The 18807-nt window shown below is 44.2% G+C and overlaps 1 protein-coding gene and 1 pseudogene across 11 annotated transcripts in view; both read left to right on the forward strand.

Moving 5' to 3' along the window:
• ARID1B (AT-rich interaction domain 1B) overlaps nt 1-18807 on the forward strand; it is a 376686-nt gene that overhangs the window by 335495 nt on the left and 22384 nt on the right. For 5 of the 11 annotated variants that reach the window (XM_036223077.1, XM_036223066.1, XM_036223074.1 and 2 more), the window contains 4 exons: nt 2293-2438; nt 10276-10385; nt 11113-11271; nt 16752-16961. In XM_036223077.1, the coding sequence (XP_036078970.1) occupies nt 2293-2438; nt 10276-10385; nt 11113-11271; nt 16752-16961 (625 nt within the window). The remainder of the gene's footprint in view (nt 1-2292; nt 2439-10275; nt 10386-11112; nt 11272-16751; nt 16962-18807) is intronic. The other 6 variants (XM_036223067.1, XM_036223083.1, XM_036223102.1 and 3 more) reach the window with 3 other exon arrangements.
• On the forward strand, nt 6300-6418 carry LOC118605163 (annotated as a pseudogene).

Genomic DNA, 18807 nt, shown 5'->3' on the forward strand with positions numbered 1-18807 from the left:
TATATCTGATTCTCTTTTTCACCTTAGTGATAAACAACCGGGTTAAGGAATTGTTGGTCTCATGTACCTGTTGTTACACTGTGTGAAACGAGTCGGTGGAAGCTTGACAAGGTGGCCATCTGTCATAATTCCTGTTTACAATGATAAAAATGTTCTCTATCAATCTATTTAAAACATTTTTAGTAGATGTCACGTGCTCAGCTGTTCCTCTCAGGAGGAATACACAATCTAGAAGAACCAAACATGCACATAAATAGTTTTTAATACACAAAAGAACGTGCAGAGTGCCGTGAAAGGCAGAGTCTGCAGAAGGCAGCTTCCAGGTGGGCGATGCGGACGGACTCCGTAGAGCAGGTGGCCCCTCATCTGAGTCTTGAAGAATGGGCCAGAGGTGCTGAGAGTCGGAAGCAGTCAATGACTCGAAGTGGTCTCCAGAAAATACAACCCGTTCATAAGTTAAGGATGCTCTTCCTGAGATCTGTCTGCTAAGAAATTGAGAGAACCGTCCCAACATCTGCCACTCATTCTTTTGAAACAGTTGCATAAATGCTAAATTGTCTTTCATTTTAATGAAAACACCTCAGAAGGAACCTAAAATATGTGAGCTAATGCCAGTTGCCTACACGCTGATGTTAAGACCCTAACCATATAGAAATATGTTCTCAGCTGCTGGGCGATGCATTTATAAGTGTGTGACGACCCAGAGGTTAATCAGAAGCCACTGGATGGTCTCAGGTGCATTCATAATGAGCCGCAGTGGGGATTACAGTACTGACTCGGCAGTCTGTCATTATTCAAAGTGGAACCTCAGTGAGCTGAGCATTCAAGGGTGAACTAACACTCCTTTCTCCCAGAGCCGCACTCACACTATTAGTCTTTCAGCCTTCTAGAATGTTCTTTCCAAGCCATCAAGTGTTAGCTTGCACAGAATCCCCCTAAATGGTTTGTATAATAATTGAAAGAAAGAAAAAAAAAACCCAAACCTTTGATACTTTTAATTTTCAAATAGACCACATTTGAATTTTTTCTGCAAGCCAGAAAGTTTAACCCACTGAAAATAGCTACACAAAGAGAGTAGTATATTATTTTTTATTAATGACTTTATCTTTTAAAAAAATCTCTTTAAAATTTTTTTACTATTATACGTTAAGAGCCACCAAATAGTTTAATGGAGGTAGAGGGGTTTGTAATCATAATTAATTTAGAACAGAAAAACAAAGGTTCTGTGGATACTTTTTACCCCTCTTATTAGCTTTTTTTACTCTTATGAGTAAACATTAGTGACCAAAACGCTGAAAAGTTTTTTTAAAGGTACAGTATACTACTTATACAAGAAAAGCTTGCCCACATGTGGAGTCCTTAAAAGATTTTGCCACATCGTTGTCATCTTTCTTTGTCATAATTTTTCTGGGAGAATTAAACCACCTTGCCATTTAAGCCCTCCCCTCCTCCCCATCACCTGCTGTTAGAGACGTGACTTTGCATGACAGCTGTCTCCTTCAGATGGAAGATGCCGGTGGCACTTTGCAAGAGTGAAGAGGTTTCCCTCAGTGCAGACACAAAAGTAGCCGACCTAAGTCACCAGAAGGAGAAGGGCATGAGTCCGCATGGCAGTGGGGGAGGGGCGGGCCCGTCGGAACAGGAGCCTGTTAGGGACACGGATAGCTGGTCTGGGCGCCTCCTCTTTCCTGCCTCAGGAAATGCTGCGACAAGAAGCGGAGTCTGATGTTCACTGCGTGATTTTATATAGGGAGATGGTACGTTTTTAATAGCGCCTGATTTCAGAATGATAATAGGGTTGAAGGGAGTTTGGGAAATGCTTTCTCCCATATTCATAATATCAGAAAATTTAGGCCAAAGAATTTTTTTTTTTTAAGTAACATTCCCACACTGCTTATTTGTTTTTCATTTCTTGGCTTGTTTTTTGATACAAGGATATTCATTTTAATAGATCTTGTTGTTAGAAATTAATTTTGCTTGCTTTTGTAATTCCTGTTCTTATTTCAAGTTTCCCCTTTCTCGCTGATATTCCTCTATATAAATCATAACCTAGAACACTTAACATGCTTAAAAACATGTAATTTATTTATGGAATGTATATTATTTGGAATGTTTACATAGCGTATTACTTAGCTATAGAGTTCAGCCTCTCTCTCGAGGAAATAAATTATTCTGAGAAGATATGAGACATAGAAGCCCCATCCCTTGCATAAAGGCGTCATGAGGCGCGAGGCCGGGTCCGGCCGCTATGGACGCGCGTGGTCAGTGCGTGTGCTGTGCTCCTCTCCGCAGGCAGGGCGGGTTTCCGGGCATGAACCAGAGCGGACTGATGGCCTCCAGCTCTCCCTACAGCCAGCCCATGAACAACAGCTCCGGGCTGATGAACACCCAGGCGCCGCCCTACAGCGTGACGGCCAACATGGTGAACAGCTCCACAGGTAACCGTGGGGGCTCGGTGCTCCCGATGGCTGCGCTCCCCCCGTCCCCCTCCCTTTCCCCCTCCCCCTCCCTCTCCCCCTCCTAGGGCACCACGCTGATGCTGACGCACATGAACCTCTTGCAATCGGATCCTGTGGCGGGAAGGGGCAAACACTGCTTGTCTGCTGCTTGGAATCTTGCTCAGTCGGTGTCACTGTTTTGAGACTTGGGGGTCACATGACATTCTATGCAAAGAGCCATTCCGTGTGCATGTGGGTATATTTCAAGTGCCACTAGCCATCGCTTGCCGCATACATGCACTGAGTCCATTCTGGGGGGCCGTGTGGGAGCGCTGGAGCACCCCAGGACAGGTCCGTACCCTCCGCTCCTGGTGGTGGAGAGAAACGTTTCAAATCGTGGTTCAGGGGAAATGATCGAAGGGCAGAAGAGGTGGGCAGGGGTTAAAGTACTTTTTTCATTTAGGGAAATTCCCCTTCAAATGTACACATGGAAATAGTTCTTCCATAAGTGCCATTTGCAGGTTGTCTCCATTGAAAAATTATGTATTATTTTTTAATGAATTGTTTTCAGTCTTTCATTATGTTTAAATGTTTCAGCCCACTTTATGATCTCAACAATTGCGTTCTTACCAAATCCCATCTGATTAGTGCAGTTAAGAATATTCTGTCAGTTTGTGGAAACATCCAGAATGTCCAGAATGTGGAAAACTCCTAACTATTCCTTAGAGCCTGAACCACATCCTCAGGCCTGCTGACCACTTAGGCACTGTGAGGGCTCCTCCTTAAAAGAGAAAACACTGTGTAACTCAATTGACCTGTGACTTTGTATTATCACCTGTGAGAGAGATGGATGCCGTTTTGGCTAAGAGTCTCTCCTTTACTCAATACGGAGCTGGGAGCAGCTAGTTGGGTGTCCTGCGACACGCTGTGACGTGTGCGCAGGGCGCCGTGGAGTTGGGGGCGTGGCGCCCCCTTATTTCCTTTTCCCGTCCTCTCTGGCTTTCTCCACTTTCCTGACCTCTCCATCTTTGACAGGCCACCCCAGAAGCTGTAGTTTCTTTGTCGGGCAGAACAGACCGCTAGAGACTGGCTAGCACCCTGTCTAGGCTTCTGAGTCATTGGCTTCTAGGGCCTAATTTAATAGTGCCTTTCCCCGGGTACTTCTCTTTAAAAGTTTGTGGAAGAGGGAAAAATAGAAACTACCAGTGAAAATGAAAGTCTTTCAATACAATAGCACTTCCTGATGTTAAACAGGTGACCGTTCATCCCAGGGAGGTGAATGTTTTTGTATTTGCAGTGAAAAGTGAAAAGCTCTTGAACAGTCTGTCAGCTAGAAGCTTCCCCTGCCCTTCCCAGCGCCGCCCAGCTAACAGCGAATTCGGGTTACGACATGATGTGTGTTGTCTGGCTTGCTGAATAAAAACTACTTCGGAGCATTGAAACTACACAGTAAATTTTCACCTGCTATTAGCAGTACTCATTTTTTTCCTTTTTCCTTTGGACTCCAGAGCCACAAAAATAACCGACAACAAATAGATGGCACTGTGCCCTGCCTAGAAAGATTTATGCGTTTCTAAGGGAGAACCAATTTAATGGAGATTCACAGTTGTTTTTTTATTATTATTATTCAGCTAATTCAGCTATTCAGTATTTCATCCAGAGGAAATCTGTTCAATGAAAGGCCATTTATCCTCACAGTCTTTTGTACGGGCTAGTAGTATATTTTTTTTTATTGCATTGTGCATTTTAAAATATTGACTCTTTAATAATTTAAAAATTTATCAAATTTTTTTCTACACGTTTATGTGGTTTTATTTCAGCTGTATTAAGTCAGATGCTGCCTGATAGCAGTCACGCAGCACACCTGAGGAATGTTGACGACTTGGCATTGACCGTACCTCTTGTCGGGTACACGTGCATCTGCCAGAACTGTGTTGCAGTCCCCGAGGGCCACGGGAATGGCAGAGGAGCCCAGGATGTCATAGCGAGCTCCTGAGGGGCGTCTGAAGGCACACCCTTTTCTAGAGATGGGCCAGAAATGGCTCAGATCATCATTGCATTGGTCTTCATGGTTTGGTCCCGTAGAGATAAGTTCCCAGTGATAAAAGCAAAGCATTTTCCCCATCAAAAGATACTTTTGGAGAAAGCGAAGCCAATACAGATAATAGCCAAGCTGGCAGTGGGATTTTCCGCACCTCCCTTCGCAGCCGACGCGGTGGAGTTCCAGCGCCCTCCTTGCTGGGTTCAGACAGTTGTGCTGTAGACAGTGTACCAGGGCCAGGGCCAAAAGAAGTCCTCCTGAGTAGTGACAGTTACGAGCTTCAGTGAGCAAGTAGCTATTTAAATGACATCATCGCGAGCATGAATGTGACCAATATTTCTTAAAATGCTAGGGAAGTGGGATGGTAAGATGAGGATTTTTTTTTCCCCAAAAGGAGCGTTTTAAAAAAATTATTTGGATTAAAAAATTAAACTTGGTATTACTGCAAGCAAAGTTATAAGTCTCATATAACCTTGTTAAATACACCTTCATCTAATACTGGTGTTATTCATTACATAGTATTTATTCGTGTTTTGTTTTATAGTATTCGTTAGCCATGTAACATTTATTCATTATAAGCCGTCTTAAAGAAGACCTCTGAATTCCAAGATGTGCCTACCACCCGAGGCGCTGTTTGCCTCACCAGAAGCGCTCCGCAGCGTGGAGGGCAGTGTGGAGGGCGAGCCCATCGGTGTGACCTGCAGACCGGAAATGCGCTGCGTGGGCCACTGCGGCCAGGCCCTCCTCCCACACACAGCACTGCCACATTCCAACAGAGAATCTTTGCCAGCCCAGCACTCTTCAGTCCCAAAGTGTCCTATCGGTATCCTGCCGGTACAGGGCACAGTAGCGCCAACAGCCCTTACAAAGGAAAGAGGCAGGCACACGCCATCGGGGTCACCTGGAATGCATACTAAAACTACAGATTCCTGCGGCAACTTTTTTTTTTGTTTTTACAGTACAAATTGATTTATTTAAAATAATTACAAAAAAGCACAGCAAAATAGAGACTATCCTTAGAATTACTACCACTTTGTTAAGGATCAGGTAGAGTTAGAAGGTCGGAAACGGCATGGGTGGGGGAGCGCCCGGCTGGTTCTGAGGCTTCAGGTGCAGTGCAGTCGGTGACCCAGTGATCCAGTCTTCGTGTACTGGGGATGGTGGGGGGGTCAGTAATTTATCTCCGGGGAGCTCCTACGCCAGTCACATTCATCCAGCCTGCCCCAGTCATGGCCGCCTCTGCTCCTCAGGACCCTAACGCCAAGTAGCTGGCGGCATTCCCACCCTCCCTTCTCCACCCCATTCCCTGGCCATGCATACTTCCCTCCCCCTAAGGTGCCCCCAGAACATGTACTGTTTTGGCTACAGGGATCCTGGTATGACTAGGAAGGCTGTAGGGGACAGCCTTGTTTTTAATTCTTCAAGTTTGCCACAAGCAGTGAGTCTCTCCCCCAACATGACGTTCTCACGAATGCAAGTACCAAGCAAATGAGGGGTGAACCCTGCCTTCAGCGATACCAGCAATGCCCTAACCACTCACAGCTCACAACCATGTGCAGACTCCCTGTCTGGTGCAAAACACTGTGTCACCAGCTCACCCTCTCTGCACCTCAGTCCCCATGACAGGCATAAAGACAGAAGTAAATGCTTGCAAGTTTGACAGTAGATAAAGGCACATGAGCTTCTCTCTCTCTCTCTTTTTCTCACACACACATACACACACACACACACACACTCTGCAGACAGAAACCCGATGCGAGGCCATCTTCACTGCTGGGTGTACTGAGAATGGCTCCGGGGCCGCCTGAGGTCATTCTGATGTCTGCGGCCATGCCACCCTGCACAGGCCTGATCCCATCTGATCTCAGAAGCTAAGCAGGGTCAGGCCTGGTTAGTACGTGGATGGGAGACCACCTAGGAAGACCAGGTGCTGTAGGCGTTAAAAAAAAAAAAAAAAAAAAAAAGTCAGTCTTACATGTGCATGCTAAAGCTTGAGAACCACCGATCTGAGGTGTGGTCAGCAGACTCTTAAAAGAACTGCTGCCAGCCTTGTGTGCCATTAGCCATTAACTAGGAAATCAGCTGTTTTGAAATTAAAAAAAAAAAAAAAAAAAGACGAAACTACGCCTAGAATATAAATCTACCAGATGAATAGATAGCTGTTTTCTGTCTGAAGATTTTAGGGTCCTTTACAAAGGAAGTTTTGGGGCCTCTAGCACCATCGCCAGGGGTTGTCTAGGTAGTTTACAAGTATCGTTGGGTTTTTTGTTTGCTCACTTTAAGTTCGTGGTTTTAGATGAATTGCTGCTCTCCCTCACCCCCAAAACACAAAAGACGTGAAAAGCTGTGGAAGCCGTGGAAGCCGTCCCTCTCACACGGGGAGGGGCGTGCGCTGAGCCGTGGCGTGTTGGTAGCTCCAGCCTCGGAGTGTGGCCGTGGCCGGGGGCGTTGCTGGGAGCAGCAGTCCAGCGCAGGGGAGGTCAGCTGCTTCCTTGAGGCCGCGCTGCGGAGCAGGCGTGCTGGCTTTGCTCCGGGCGCTCTTCGTGGGGTGGCAGGAGTGGGGAGTGTGGGCTGGGATGGCGGCGATGGGGCCACGCATCTGCCCCCGTGGACAGGAGGCGGCACAGGGAACTTCGGGGGATTCTCCCGAGGCCTTGCCGCTCTAGTCAGAAGCATTTCTCCTGAGCTTCCCTCGTTCCTTTGTACGTGTTATGGTAACAGTGTTCTTTATGTATTTGCCACATATAAAAATAGCCATGAATATCTACAGATGTATCCGCATAGATAGGACAGGCCCTTTTGTGTTTTCAAAAACAAGGAATAAAATATTTTGCAGAGCATGGCATGTTATTTACCGTGAAAGAAAAGAACTGTTTGTGTATTTCTGGTCCTGTTTTACCATCTTCTGGGAATGATTTCGCAGCCCTGTAAGGAGACTAAATAAAGGAAGTTGGGGGAGCAGGAATGAATGTTTAAATTCAGTTTTACTCGCACCATATGTTCTTTATGTTCTTTTTGGAATATATTAAACCCAGGGTGCAATAGCCGCCTTAGGACCTTGACCCACACTTTAAGAAATCATTCCGGCTCTTAAATTTCAACGGGAGAGCCAGAGGCTAGTGCTTGCCGTGTGTTTACAGTAACTCCCCCAGCACTCGGCAGTCACGGGCTCTTTACTGCCCCTTTTTATGTCTGAGCTTTGCACACTGGATTACTGATGTCGATAGGAGAAAGAACAGTGCCTTGGTTTAACGCATCCTTGTAATAGCGGTGGTCTCGCTGGTCTCGCGCTCGCGGGCAGGAAGCGCCCCTGCCCTGGGCGGCACGTGGATCGCTGCAGCGACCCGCTGAGAATTCCGCCCAGAAGTCAAAGTCAGCATCTCAACAAAGGCATAGGAAAGGCCACAATAAGGAGAGACCTTATGATCCTTTTAATCACATAAAATTGACATCGTAAAGCTGGAGTACTAAGTGAAACTGTGACTCTAAATCCTAGCCTTATTTATCTCAAAATAATAAACCAGTGCAACTTTTGACAGTTTCTATATTTGCATAGCCCAGATGCCCACTCGAAAATGTATGATAGAGAATAAAGGAGTTTGGGGGTTTCAGACCAACATATATGCTTATGTTCATCTGAGTCTAATTTTTAAATCAGTGTAAATTACCATTAATTGTCATAATATATATTGACCTAGTTCTTCATGCTTAAAAATTACTTTTGTGTATATGAGCAAATTTAATGCACAAAGGATATTACTAGTTTTTATATTTCAAAAATAATGCTTAAGCGTAATTTATTATAAATGCTGACAAGACTATTTGTTACAGCCTTCGGAGAAGCAGGACGTGACCGAGGCCGCGTGTCCATGACTGCCACTTTCCTCTGGAACTGTGTGGCTGTCATCCCTCTGAACCCATTCTGTGAATAACGCGCAAGGACGTGTGGACTTTCATACATAAGCCCCTTTCCACACGCCTCCTGCTTTTTCCCCTTCTATTCTTCTAAAAACAGGCTCATTCTTAATGTACAGATTCACCGATTCATGTCTTGCTAGACCCCAGAGATAAAACCGCACGAAAGCAGCGAGGCGGTCTTCTCCGTGTAATCTCTCTCAGCTGCTTTTTCGAGGTTTCACACATTCACAAAAATAACAGCATTTTTAGCTGATCCCAATAGAATTTTCTCTGCAGCTGCATCACTTGAAAAAGCTTTTTGTTCCAGTTCTTAAAGTCTAAGTATTGAAAGTAATTTGAAAAAAAAAAAGAAAAACATCCCAATTATGATTTGTGTGTGCGGTGATGACTTCAAGGGCTGACTGGGCTGCAAATGGGCTTTGGAAAACAAGCCACTGTGCCCATGGAAAACACAGGCGTTCCAGCGTGCGCCATTGAGCGTGCCGACGCGAACTCGCGGGCACACGGCCGGGCAGGCTTTTCTGGCAGGACCTCTGGTCTCAACCTGCCGTGATGCTAACGATATTAGCAAATTAGCGCCACGAAGCTTGCCAGCTAATTCGCCAGAGCCCTGCTCACTCTCTCACTGCTGTAATTAAAACTAATTATTTTCTAAAACATAGTAATACATGAATATGTGCAATAATCATTTTGTAGTGGGCAATCTGTGGAGCCTTTTTTTTTAAGCCCTCTTTTCTTTTTTTTCTTTTTTTTTCTTTTTTGGCACATTATGCTCCATGTGCAGGGCCTTGGTTGAGCCAGCACTTTCATTTGCAGAATGTAAAATGGGTCCCGCTCATTCAACCTCAGGTCTATTTTATCTTGCAATAGGAGTGTTCTCGGGTCTTCACTCACGTGTAAGGCTCATAATTCTCTCCCCTCTCCCTTTCCTGTCTCCATCTCCTCGCACGTCTGCTTGGCGTCACACAGCCCAAGCGTCGTGCAGACGGTTTTCACAGTGGGGTTCTGTAGAAATTCAGCCGTCATGCCCCGGATATCTACGCCGATTCCCTTCCGTTGCCCTGCTCTCCCTTTAGCAAGAAACCGAAACCCATATTTTCAACTTCAAAATGTCTATTAGTATTTGCAACAAACGTGTATGTCAGTCGTCCTTTGGTAGAACTTTCATTCGGCAGCGTAGATGAACTTGATTGAATTTCTGAGCCCGGAGATAGAAAACGAGTTTCGCCTGGGATTTTCAGGTCGACCCTTGAGCTGCTGCTGAGAATCGATAAATACACACAGTGCACAAGGCGGAAAGGAAACCAGCCCCATCGCAAAATAATTAGAAATCCTTTCCTTTAAAACTTACTTTTGATTATATTGTTATTGAAGTCATCTGTTACAATTGTCTTCCATTATTATAGAATAGACCACATGCCATAGATAAGGTTCTCAAATGAAACAACATAAAATGTCAAATGATTTTGCAAACTATAGATTATCTGCATTTAGGAAATTAAGAAAACACTAAATTTTCTAGTCGCCAGGTAAAAATTACACACACTGTCGAGCATTTGCTTTCAACATCTGATGAGCAATTTAAACATTGGGTTTTTGTCACCTACTCTAGTAAATAATATTGCTGTACGTTGACTTCCAGTGGTTTGGGTCTTGAGTAAACGATTGCATGTTGTTGTTGTTGTTTAAGATACAGACTGCCAGAATGTCATGCTGCGTAGATTTCAGAAATTAGAGTCTTCAGAGTTACAATCTCTTTTTTCTTCCTTCAAGGGAAATTCAAGTGCCCCACGCATCACTCGGTAACTTGTGTTAGCGGGAGCACAGCCTGATGCATCCCATGTATCATCCTAAACTCTCTCTCCTGTTTTCGATTAGCATCTATGGGTCTTGCAGATATGATGTCTCCTGGTGAATCCAAATTGCCCCTGCCTCTCAAAGCAGACGGTAAAGAGGAAGGCGCCGCGCAGCCCGAGAGCAAGACGAAGGTATTTCCTCTGTCCTCTGCACGCGGCGTGGGGTCTGCCTCGCTAAAGCTGCCATGCTCTCTCTCCACTGGTGTTGGCTGACACTTTTTTTTTTTTCCGTTTGGTTTCTTTCTTGTGCATGCCTTCATTTCGTGCGACATGTTTGTAGTCTTTCTTTCCCCACCCCCTCATGGTGTGGATCTGAAAGTTACTAGTTCTTACGGCATTAACTCATGGTCGTGGGAGAGGGGTGGAGGGACAAGACCCACGCAAGAGAAACGCTCTGGGGGTGGGGAGAAGCAAGGGGTCTTGCCTGGTTCTGATACTTGCAGCCATTTTCTCTGCCTTCAGTTTATAGCTTCCTGTTTTGGCCGCCTCAGCAACAACAACATACTTAATATTTTGCTTTCCTGCCTTATTTGATAAATAAGGTGAACAGCTTTTTTTTTTTTTCCTTTCTTTCTTTCATAAGGGGTAACCCATGCTTAGCATTCCATGTAAGCTTGACGTAAGCATGGTGGCTTAGTGGCCTTATCCAGCATCCAGCAAACTTACCAAATTATACTAATTAAGAATGCTGCTTTAATACCTTTATATGTGTGTGTTTGTGTGTGTGTTTGTATGTGTCTTTATATATATCTATTATATATAAGTTAGTCTGTTAAACTGGATGTACTTTTTGTTATTTTAAATAAAGTTTGCCCTACCTTTGTCATTTTTTTTTTTTTTTTTTATTCCTCTACCACAGGATAGCTACAGCTCTCAGGGTATTTCTCAGCCCCCAACCCCCGGCAACCTGCCAGTCCCCTCCCCAATGTCCCCCAGCTCTGCTAGCATCTCCTCATTTCATGGAGATGAAAGCGATAGCATTAGCAGCCCAGGCTGGCCAAAGACTCCATCAAGCCCTGTAAGTGGCTCTGGTTTTTTGTTTTTGTTTTTTGGGGGTTTTTTGATAAGTAATTCTACTTTAATGCTTGTTTATTTATTTGTTCTATAAGACTTTTTCTTCAATAATTTATCCATGAAAGGGATTTATTTATAATCTTATGAGTAACAAAATGAGTAAAGTTTATGTGTATTATTATACAAGTTGATTTCTGGTAATGAAACCGCTATGATAAAGAAGCAACTCTGTACCAAGCATGTGATCATGTTACTGGGTCCGAACTCTACACAGTGACTTTGTGTAAATGTCTGATCCATTGTGCACTTAAACTTAAAACGAGTTACTTCTCTATTTACATGGGAACTAATAGCAGCTATGGAGTAAATGACAAGTTCGGCCTTGGGCCTAAATCGTTCATGGGCTGTTTTATCTGAAACATCTTATTTCAAAAATGGCTACCTGAAAATACAAATGTTACACTCTGGGTATGGTTTAGTATATCAGCCCTGTTTTGTTTCAATCCACTTGTCAGAAACTGACAGAAAAGTTGTGGAAATGTTAGTGCATGTGACTGGGATGCTGTTCTTAGGTTAATAATGTGCGCCTACATTAGTCATTTGAGATGAAAAATTATATCCTGCACAGAACTACTGGTAATCGTGAAATTAAGTGTTTATTCTCATATGATATATAAAATAAGTGATAAATATATATGATAGTTATCACATATATACATATATATATATAGGAGTTTTTTTAGCCTTTATGGTCTTTTGCCAGTAGAGCCTTTATTTCGTTACTAAAAAAATTAATTTTGTGCCATTAAAAAAAAGAAGCATGGCACTGTAGTAACCTTTATTTTACATTCATATAGGGAATCAAAAGATTTTTAAAAGAAAAAAATACCTTAACATGCAATTACTTGCCAGGAAGGCTTAATTAACACGCTAATTTTTGTAAGACAACGTATTGGAGAGCACACAGCTCAGGAAAAGCAAGTTGGAGGGAAGAAAACTCTAACTGCGGAGTCTGGCAATCTAGTCAAAACCCCAGAAGGAGGCTGCTATTAATTCTCCATTCACTGGTTTAGCAGATAGAGCTGAAGGTTTGAAGAGTTGATGGTTCCAGTTAAGTGTTTGTGAAATCCATGTAGGGCTCTTAGTCTAACCGCCATTTTCCTTTGCAGAAAAAGAAAGTGCAGATATTCACTGTTACCTTCTCTGTAGACATGTGTTTCGCTTTTGCAACCACCAAAATGAAATAAAATATGCTTCTAGGATGGGTTAAGCAGAACTAACGGGAAGGGAAAATGCAGCTCCTTAATTTTGATGTCTTTGTGTTATTTGCTTTGAGTCTCAGAAGGCAGCTAGCGTTTCGGGAGTTTTCCCATAATCTACCCTGGTTTTTGTTTTGTTTTTATTCGTAAGAAAAGCATTTTGAATCAGTAATACATTCAACAGGTAGAACTCAGATTACAACTTCTCAAAAACATTTGTACTGTGGCTTAGAGATTGAAATTCTTTAAAATCTTGACATTAAGACTAAAAGTTTATTAAAAACAAAGACTACTAATAGACTATATGTTTAAAAATTCTGCCTTGCAGATTTCAGATTTATAAAGAATGATTATTGTATTTTAACATACTAGTTACATAAACCCCACTTTCTACTTAAACATAAGAAAGAAGCAAACAAAATTGTTAACTTCATTTTCTGATTATCATACAATTCAAATCGCGCGTTACTTTTCTCTTTTTTTCTAAATAATCCTCCATACATTATCTCTTCCTGTATCATAACCATTTTTAGGATTTACAAGCAAACGTCTGGCTCCACGGTAGGTGAGGACAAGAGATGCTGTGGTTTTCAGTAGTGGAGGATGTTAGATGATTTCCTTATGTCGAAAGCAGCCATTCTCTTGAGTGAGATGCTAATTCAAGAAAGGAACGCAAGGAAGTTGTAATGAAGGACCTCACATTGTCTTAGTTATCAAGTCACTACAAATATATACAATTTAGGAATATTTAACTGGTCCTTCTGAGATATAACTTCAGTTTGTACTTAAAATTGCTCTGAACAGCGTCCCCAACAAAGCCTTGTCTAATGGCAGGCCTGAAGTGGACTAAATATAAAGATGCTCTGTGCTTGACAGTGTGCTGTGGGCCAACACCGTGTTGTTACAGAACATTCTGAAATAAAAATAAACATTCGCACATACACATATTACCAGGCATATGGTAAAGACTGCTGAAATGTAAATTTGCCTAAAAGACTTGAGGAAAAATGTACTTATAGACTTAATTAAATTGTACGCAAAGAAAACATTCGCGGCACTGCGATGTTGTCTTGCCGTAATTTTTCAGCATTCCTTTTCCTCGCCTCCACGACAGTTTCATGCAGCAGGATACAATTTCTGCTACCTCAACACAGCATGCAGTGGTTGTGGCGGCCTAGAAAAGTCAGCCCGCCTTTCTGCAGGGCCGGTTCGTTTGCCCCTTGTCAGTCAGTGGGTAGAATGGATGAGGACTTGTACCCAAAGGTCACAGCATAGCTAATAGCATAACAGAAAAGGTCTGTGTGGAGCCCGATCGGCGATGGCGTGTGGAGTTTTTATTTCCTAAGGCTGCCGTTCCTCTTCACGTGCCTTTTCTCTGTTCAGACAGCCAAACACTAACTGGTGGCCGGTTAGGAAGCGGACCCTGAGGGCCGGCAGTGGAGAAGTGCAGTGGGCGTCATCCCTTCTCAGCTTTCAGTCTTATTAGATAATGTCCACATTCACTTAGCTCCTCGCTCTTGGAAATCCTTTCCATAAGATATTTTAACAGCTGTTAATTTTTATTACGATGGTACTCGACTTTTCAGACCTTTCTCATGCTTTTGCGTATTCATTCATAGAACAAATACCTACCCAGGACCTTTAGTGTACAGTCACTGGTAGTGATTTCAACTTTAGCAGGAGCCCCGCCATGCGGCAGTTGGGTCAGGAGCGTGGAGGGCAGGCAGGTGACCCCGGGCCGAACAGAGGCTTCGGTGCAGTGTGTTACCAGGCTCCCTCCACCACGGGCAGATGGCACGTGCAGGCAGTGACGGGGAGCGGGGCAAGGGGCCTCGCCTGGGACCTCACACGTAAACAGGCCTGACCGCCCTCTTCTTCCGATGCAGTTCCCTACATTATGGCTCCATTAAAACGCTTTTTCAAAGCTCGAAAGACTGAAAGGTAGAATGATTCTATTAAAAACTGTTAAGTTCTTCTCATTTTAAGAGAATAAATTGAGATGTGCAGAAGTTAAACTTTATTCATTTAACAAAGATAAGAAAAGTTAAAATATGTAGAGTCAAACTACGTGAATCATTTTTGAGCTAGGAGAACGCAGAACGCAGTCGTTTGACAGGTGGGCGTGAGCTCCAAGCCTGCTCGGTCAGGGCGGGAGTGACGTCCAGGGGTCTTCCCCGTTCGTGTGTGGGGCGGACCCAGCCGCGAGTGGCAGGCATCTGAATCTTAGGCTCAGGATATTGGGAGAGCTCCTCAGAGTGATTTTAAATTGAAATGATTGCTTTTATTTCTCTTATCCTTAAATCGAATCTGAAACACTTTCAATTTTTCATAAATGAAATGCAAGAGGGAAGTTTGGGGGGTTTTGATTGATTTTTAGAGGAGAATGCTTTTTTTCCTTATGTCCTTATTTCAAATTTTATTTTCTTTAAAACATTGGGTTCAAGAATACCTCCCCAAAAGAAAAAATTTTCAATTCTAGAATTTAGAAACCTGATGATAATTACCCAATTAATGATGACAAAGCTCCTGAAATCAGTATGAGAAGCTGATATAAAATGTTAGAACCAGTTTTGTTGTTTTTTCTAGTCAAATATGCCTTCAGTATAAGAATAGGAAAATAAATTTTTAAAACTTACATTTGGATATGCAGTGTGTCCCATATTCTGCTACATACATGAGCACATAGACATGGGAATATGTGTGTATTTTTAAGCTCTTACCTAAAGTAATTTTTAAGTGATTTGCAGTTTACCTTGAGCATCAATGTAAATTCTAAAAGAACACATTATTTTTTATCCTGCCACTCTACATTTTTTAATTTACATCAACTATCACCCACTTTTATATATTTGATGTAAAGGTTTTATGCCTCAATAATTCTAAAGCTGCAGGCTTAAAATTTCAGGGAAAATAGCTTGGGAGAATTACATGTTAATTAGAAGGAAAGCTGCCATGCACCAGCTTTTATTGGGGATTATCTTGCTAAACAAGGTAGCATCAAACCTCCATGGCTGTCATGTTATTTAACCCCCCAAAATTCAGCAATATGTTTAAAATTATATTAAGCTAAATATAATGGAAAAGAGTTAAGAAAAACTCCATCTCAAATAACAGCTGATAACCTAGTAAATAAACATGAATAAATGAAGTAAATTTATGTTCCAAGGAAATCTTCATGGAGAATTTAGAAGTGATTTTGTGTAATAACCTCAGAGTTGCAAATATTACAGATACACAAATACAGAGACAGAAGAAAGGGAAAATTTGCATTTGGGCTGTTTGAGACTAAAAGCGTTTCTTTCCCCGATCCTGTAATCCACATGGAGGGCTTCAGGTGTGCAGGAACAGAAACCTGTAACATCTTAATCTCAAGTACAGTTAGAAAAATAAAAAGCCAAGAAACAAAGCCTCAGTATAAGCCACGTGAGCCCGTAAACACATGCGCAGAAAAGAAAATGTACATTTATCCGTAGATGTGCTGGGAGTATGAAATAGCATGTGTTCATGATTAAAGCATGGTTGCCTATTAAAATAGTTATCTAATTGCCCCTTACCATGGCAGAGAAGTTCAAGACCTCTTAAGTAGGGAAAGCTGGTCATCATGAGTGAATGCCAAAGCTTTAGCCAGCCATAATTTTATAAAGCTCTCAAATGAGCATGAGCATAGGGCCCACACCCCTGGGCCCTGTGATTTGTGACCTGCCTTTTATTTTTCAGCAAATACTATGCATTTGCTCTTCCTCCCTATGACTTAGAGTTTTAATGAAAGCACACATTAGCCATTCTTGCTTTAACAAGGAAAAGTAGAGGGCATGTAGTTTGGGGTGTTCTGCAGTACCACCTGTGAAATTTTAAATTCACTGACCATTCTCCGAGCTAACACCCTTTCATTTTTGAAAATGACGTGAGGCGCCATTGAAAGCTTGCCTTCTGGGATTCAATGCTTATATCAATAGAGTAAAAAAGATTTGGGGTTTGTTTTGGTTTCTTTAAGTATATGAAAGGGGGAGTTTGGGCCTTTATTTAAAGTCGACGTAAATTCTTAATTAAGAAATGTATAGTTTGTGCCTGAACTAGTAGCCTTCATTCCTGATTGTTGTGTGATAGCCGTAGTTTTTAAGTTTCTTCTCTCTCTGTACCTGATGGCTCATTACTTCTTTCTCACCTTCTTCCCTTTCCCCCTGCCCACCCCCTCCCGTCTCCAAACGCTCCCTCTGGGCTCTAGAAGTCCAGCTCCTCCACCACCACGGGAGAGAAGATCACAAAGGTGTACGAGTTGGGGAGTGAGCCAGAGAGAAAGCTGTGGGTCGACCGCTACCTTACCTTCATGGAAGAGAGGGGCTCCCCGGTCGCAAGTCTGCCTGCAGTGGGCAAGAAGCCCCTGGACCTGTTCCGACTCTACGTCTGTGTCAAGGAGATCGGAGGTTTGGCGCAGGTAAGGGTGAACAAGCGAGCGACCCAGGAGACGTTCTGGATCAGCTCCTACAGCAGCTTTCTTGGAATATATAGACTCAGGTGGTTTTTTCACAAAGAAAAAGCTCAGCCTGTGAGAAAGTCACCTTTATGGGGATCCATGCATGGGAGAGCATTAGGGCTGGGGCTCCCGGCTTTGCAACCAGCTCACGGTGTGACCTCGGCAGGTCATTTATATGGACCACAGTCCTCACCTGTAAAGTAAGCCATTTGGGCCAGGTTTTTCTATCGGGTCCCTGACAGCTGTAGAACTCTGTAGAATCTGCCAGGCTTTCATGGTAGATACTCCAGAAATGGTTTACAGATGCCTAAATTATTTGTCTGGATGAGATATAAATCAAATTCACTATTTCCCTCTGTCCATAGCGATTTCTCAAGACAACTAAGTCATACCTGTAAAACCAGGTCCACGACACCTGGGCGTCCAGGGGCTCAGTGCTGTCCTCCTTCGGGAGGGTGGGCTGCAGCGGGGCGGGTGGTGCAGGCGGGGAGTTGGGGAAGCCCGGCCCTGCTCTTCCCTGGCTCTCGGCCAGTCCTCGAGGCCACGCCTCCCCCGGTTGGTGTCTCCGGTCCTGCGGTGGGGCGGGGGAGGGCGCTCACACGCACCTGCTCGCACCTGCTCGCTCCGTGCAGGGCGCTGTGCTTCTCCTGTGTCATTGCCTTGGTCTTTCCCAGTCCCCGCAAAATCCCCTCCCGGTCGTCAGCCCCACACGAGAGATGAGACACTAACAGGATAAAGTGCGCCGGCACCGAGGCCGGGGACCCCTGGGAAAGTGGGGGGCCTGGCCCAGAGCGCGTGCTCCGCCCATCCTCCAGCAGACGCGAGGCCTCGCTGTGCGTTGGAGTTCCCTGGGGAGCGTTGAAACCTGTCCGTACCTGGGCTCGCACCCAGGTCGGCGAAGGGAGCCACTGTGCGCCCCAGGTGCCTAAAACACAGTGAGGAACCCTGCATTCCACCCAGGTGGCCCAGGTCACTAACTATCCAAGGGCAAGTCACCTAATCCCTGGGTATCGTTGAGGGCCCGCCCTAGTCTAAGTGCTGCACAGCTTTGGGGGTGCAGGAGAGGTCTTTGTTCTCAGCCTCCCTGAGGCGCCCCATCCCACCAGGGACCTGCGACCTACAACCAAAACAACTGTAGCTTGATTCAGAGCCTCGTGTAATCAGATGGTAAGTCATACGCTACAGACCAACTAAGTGTGAGAGGCGGTCTGCAAAGGGAGAGATCGAGATGCTCACCTCCCCTCTGCACCTAAACCCCTTGGCCTCTCTCCTCCATGACCTGGCATCAATTTGTTTAGGATCCCCAGGATGCTAAACAGATTGGGGTTACCCATCACAGACACGTAGAGATTGTCTGGACACCTTATTCTGACTCAGCTGTGCTATTACCAAGCCAGGTCTGTGAGCAGGGCTCTGCTGGCTTAGCTAATGAGGATCGCTCGACTGTAGCTATGATTCACAGTAGTGAGCGTTTGACGTTGGTCATTCACGCCCGTCTGCCCGGCGACCATCAGATGTGGCCGGAGCTGGTGCTGCCCCACACATGGATCAGCTCAAAGCCTTGCCCTTCGGGGTGCCCCAGGGAGCACTCTGCTTCGTTGCTGAAGCAACCCACAGGCCAGCTCGCCACAGGCTGGCATTAAGTGCCCAAAGTGGCATTAAGCATTTCCGTGAGCATTCTGTGGTTGATCATGCACCACTTAGTACTAAGTAAAAGGTTATAAAGAGCTTTGTGAGAAAGTTTGAATACAAAAATTTAACATTTCATTAAAAACCACTTGTCCCCTTAACGATTACCACGTATCGA

Source organism: Rousettus aegyptiacus, unplaced genomic scaffold (assembly GCF_014176215.1).
Source record: "Rousettus aegyptiacus isolate mRouAeg1 unplaced genomic scaffold, mRouAeg1.p scaffold_m13_p_1, whole genome shotgun sequence".
NCBI lineage: Eukaryota > Metazoa > Chordata > Mammalia > Chiroptera > Pteropodidae > Rousettus > Rousettus aegyptiacus.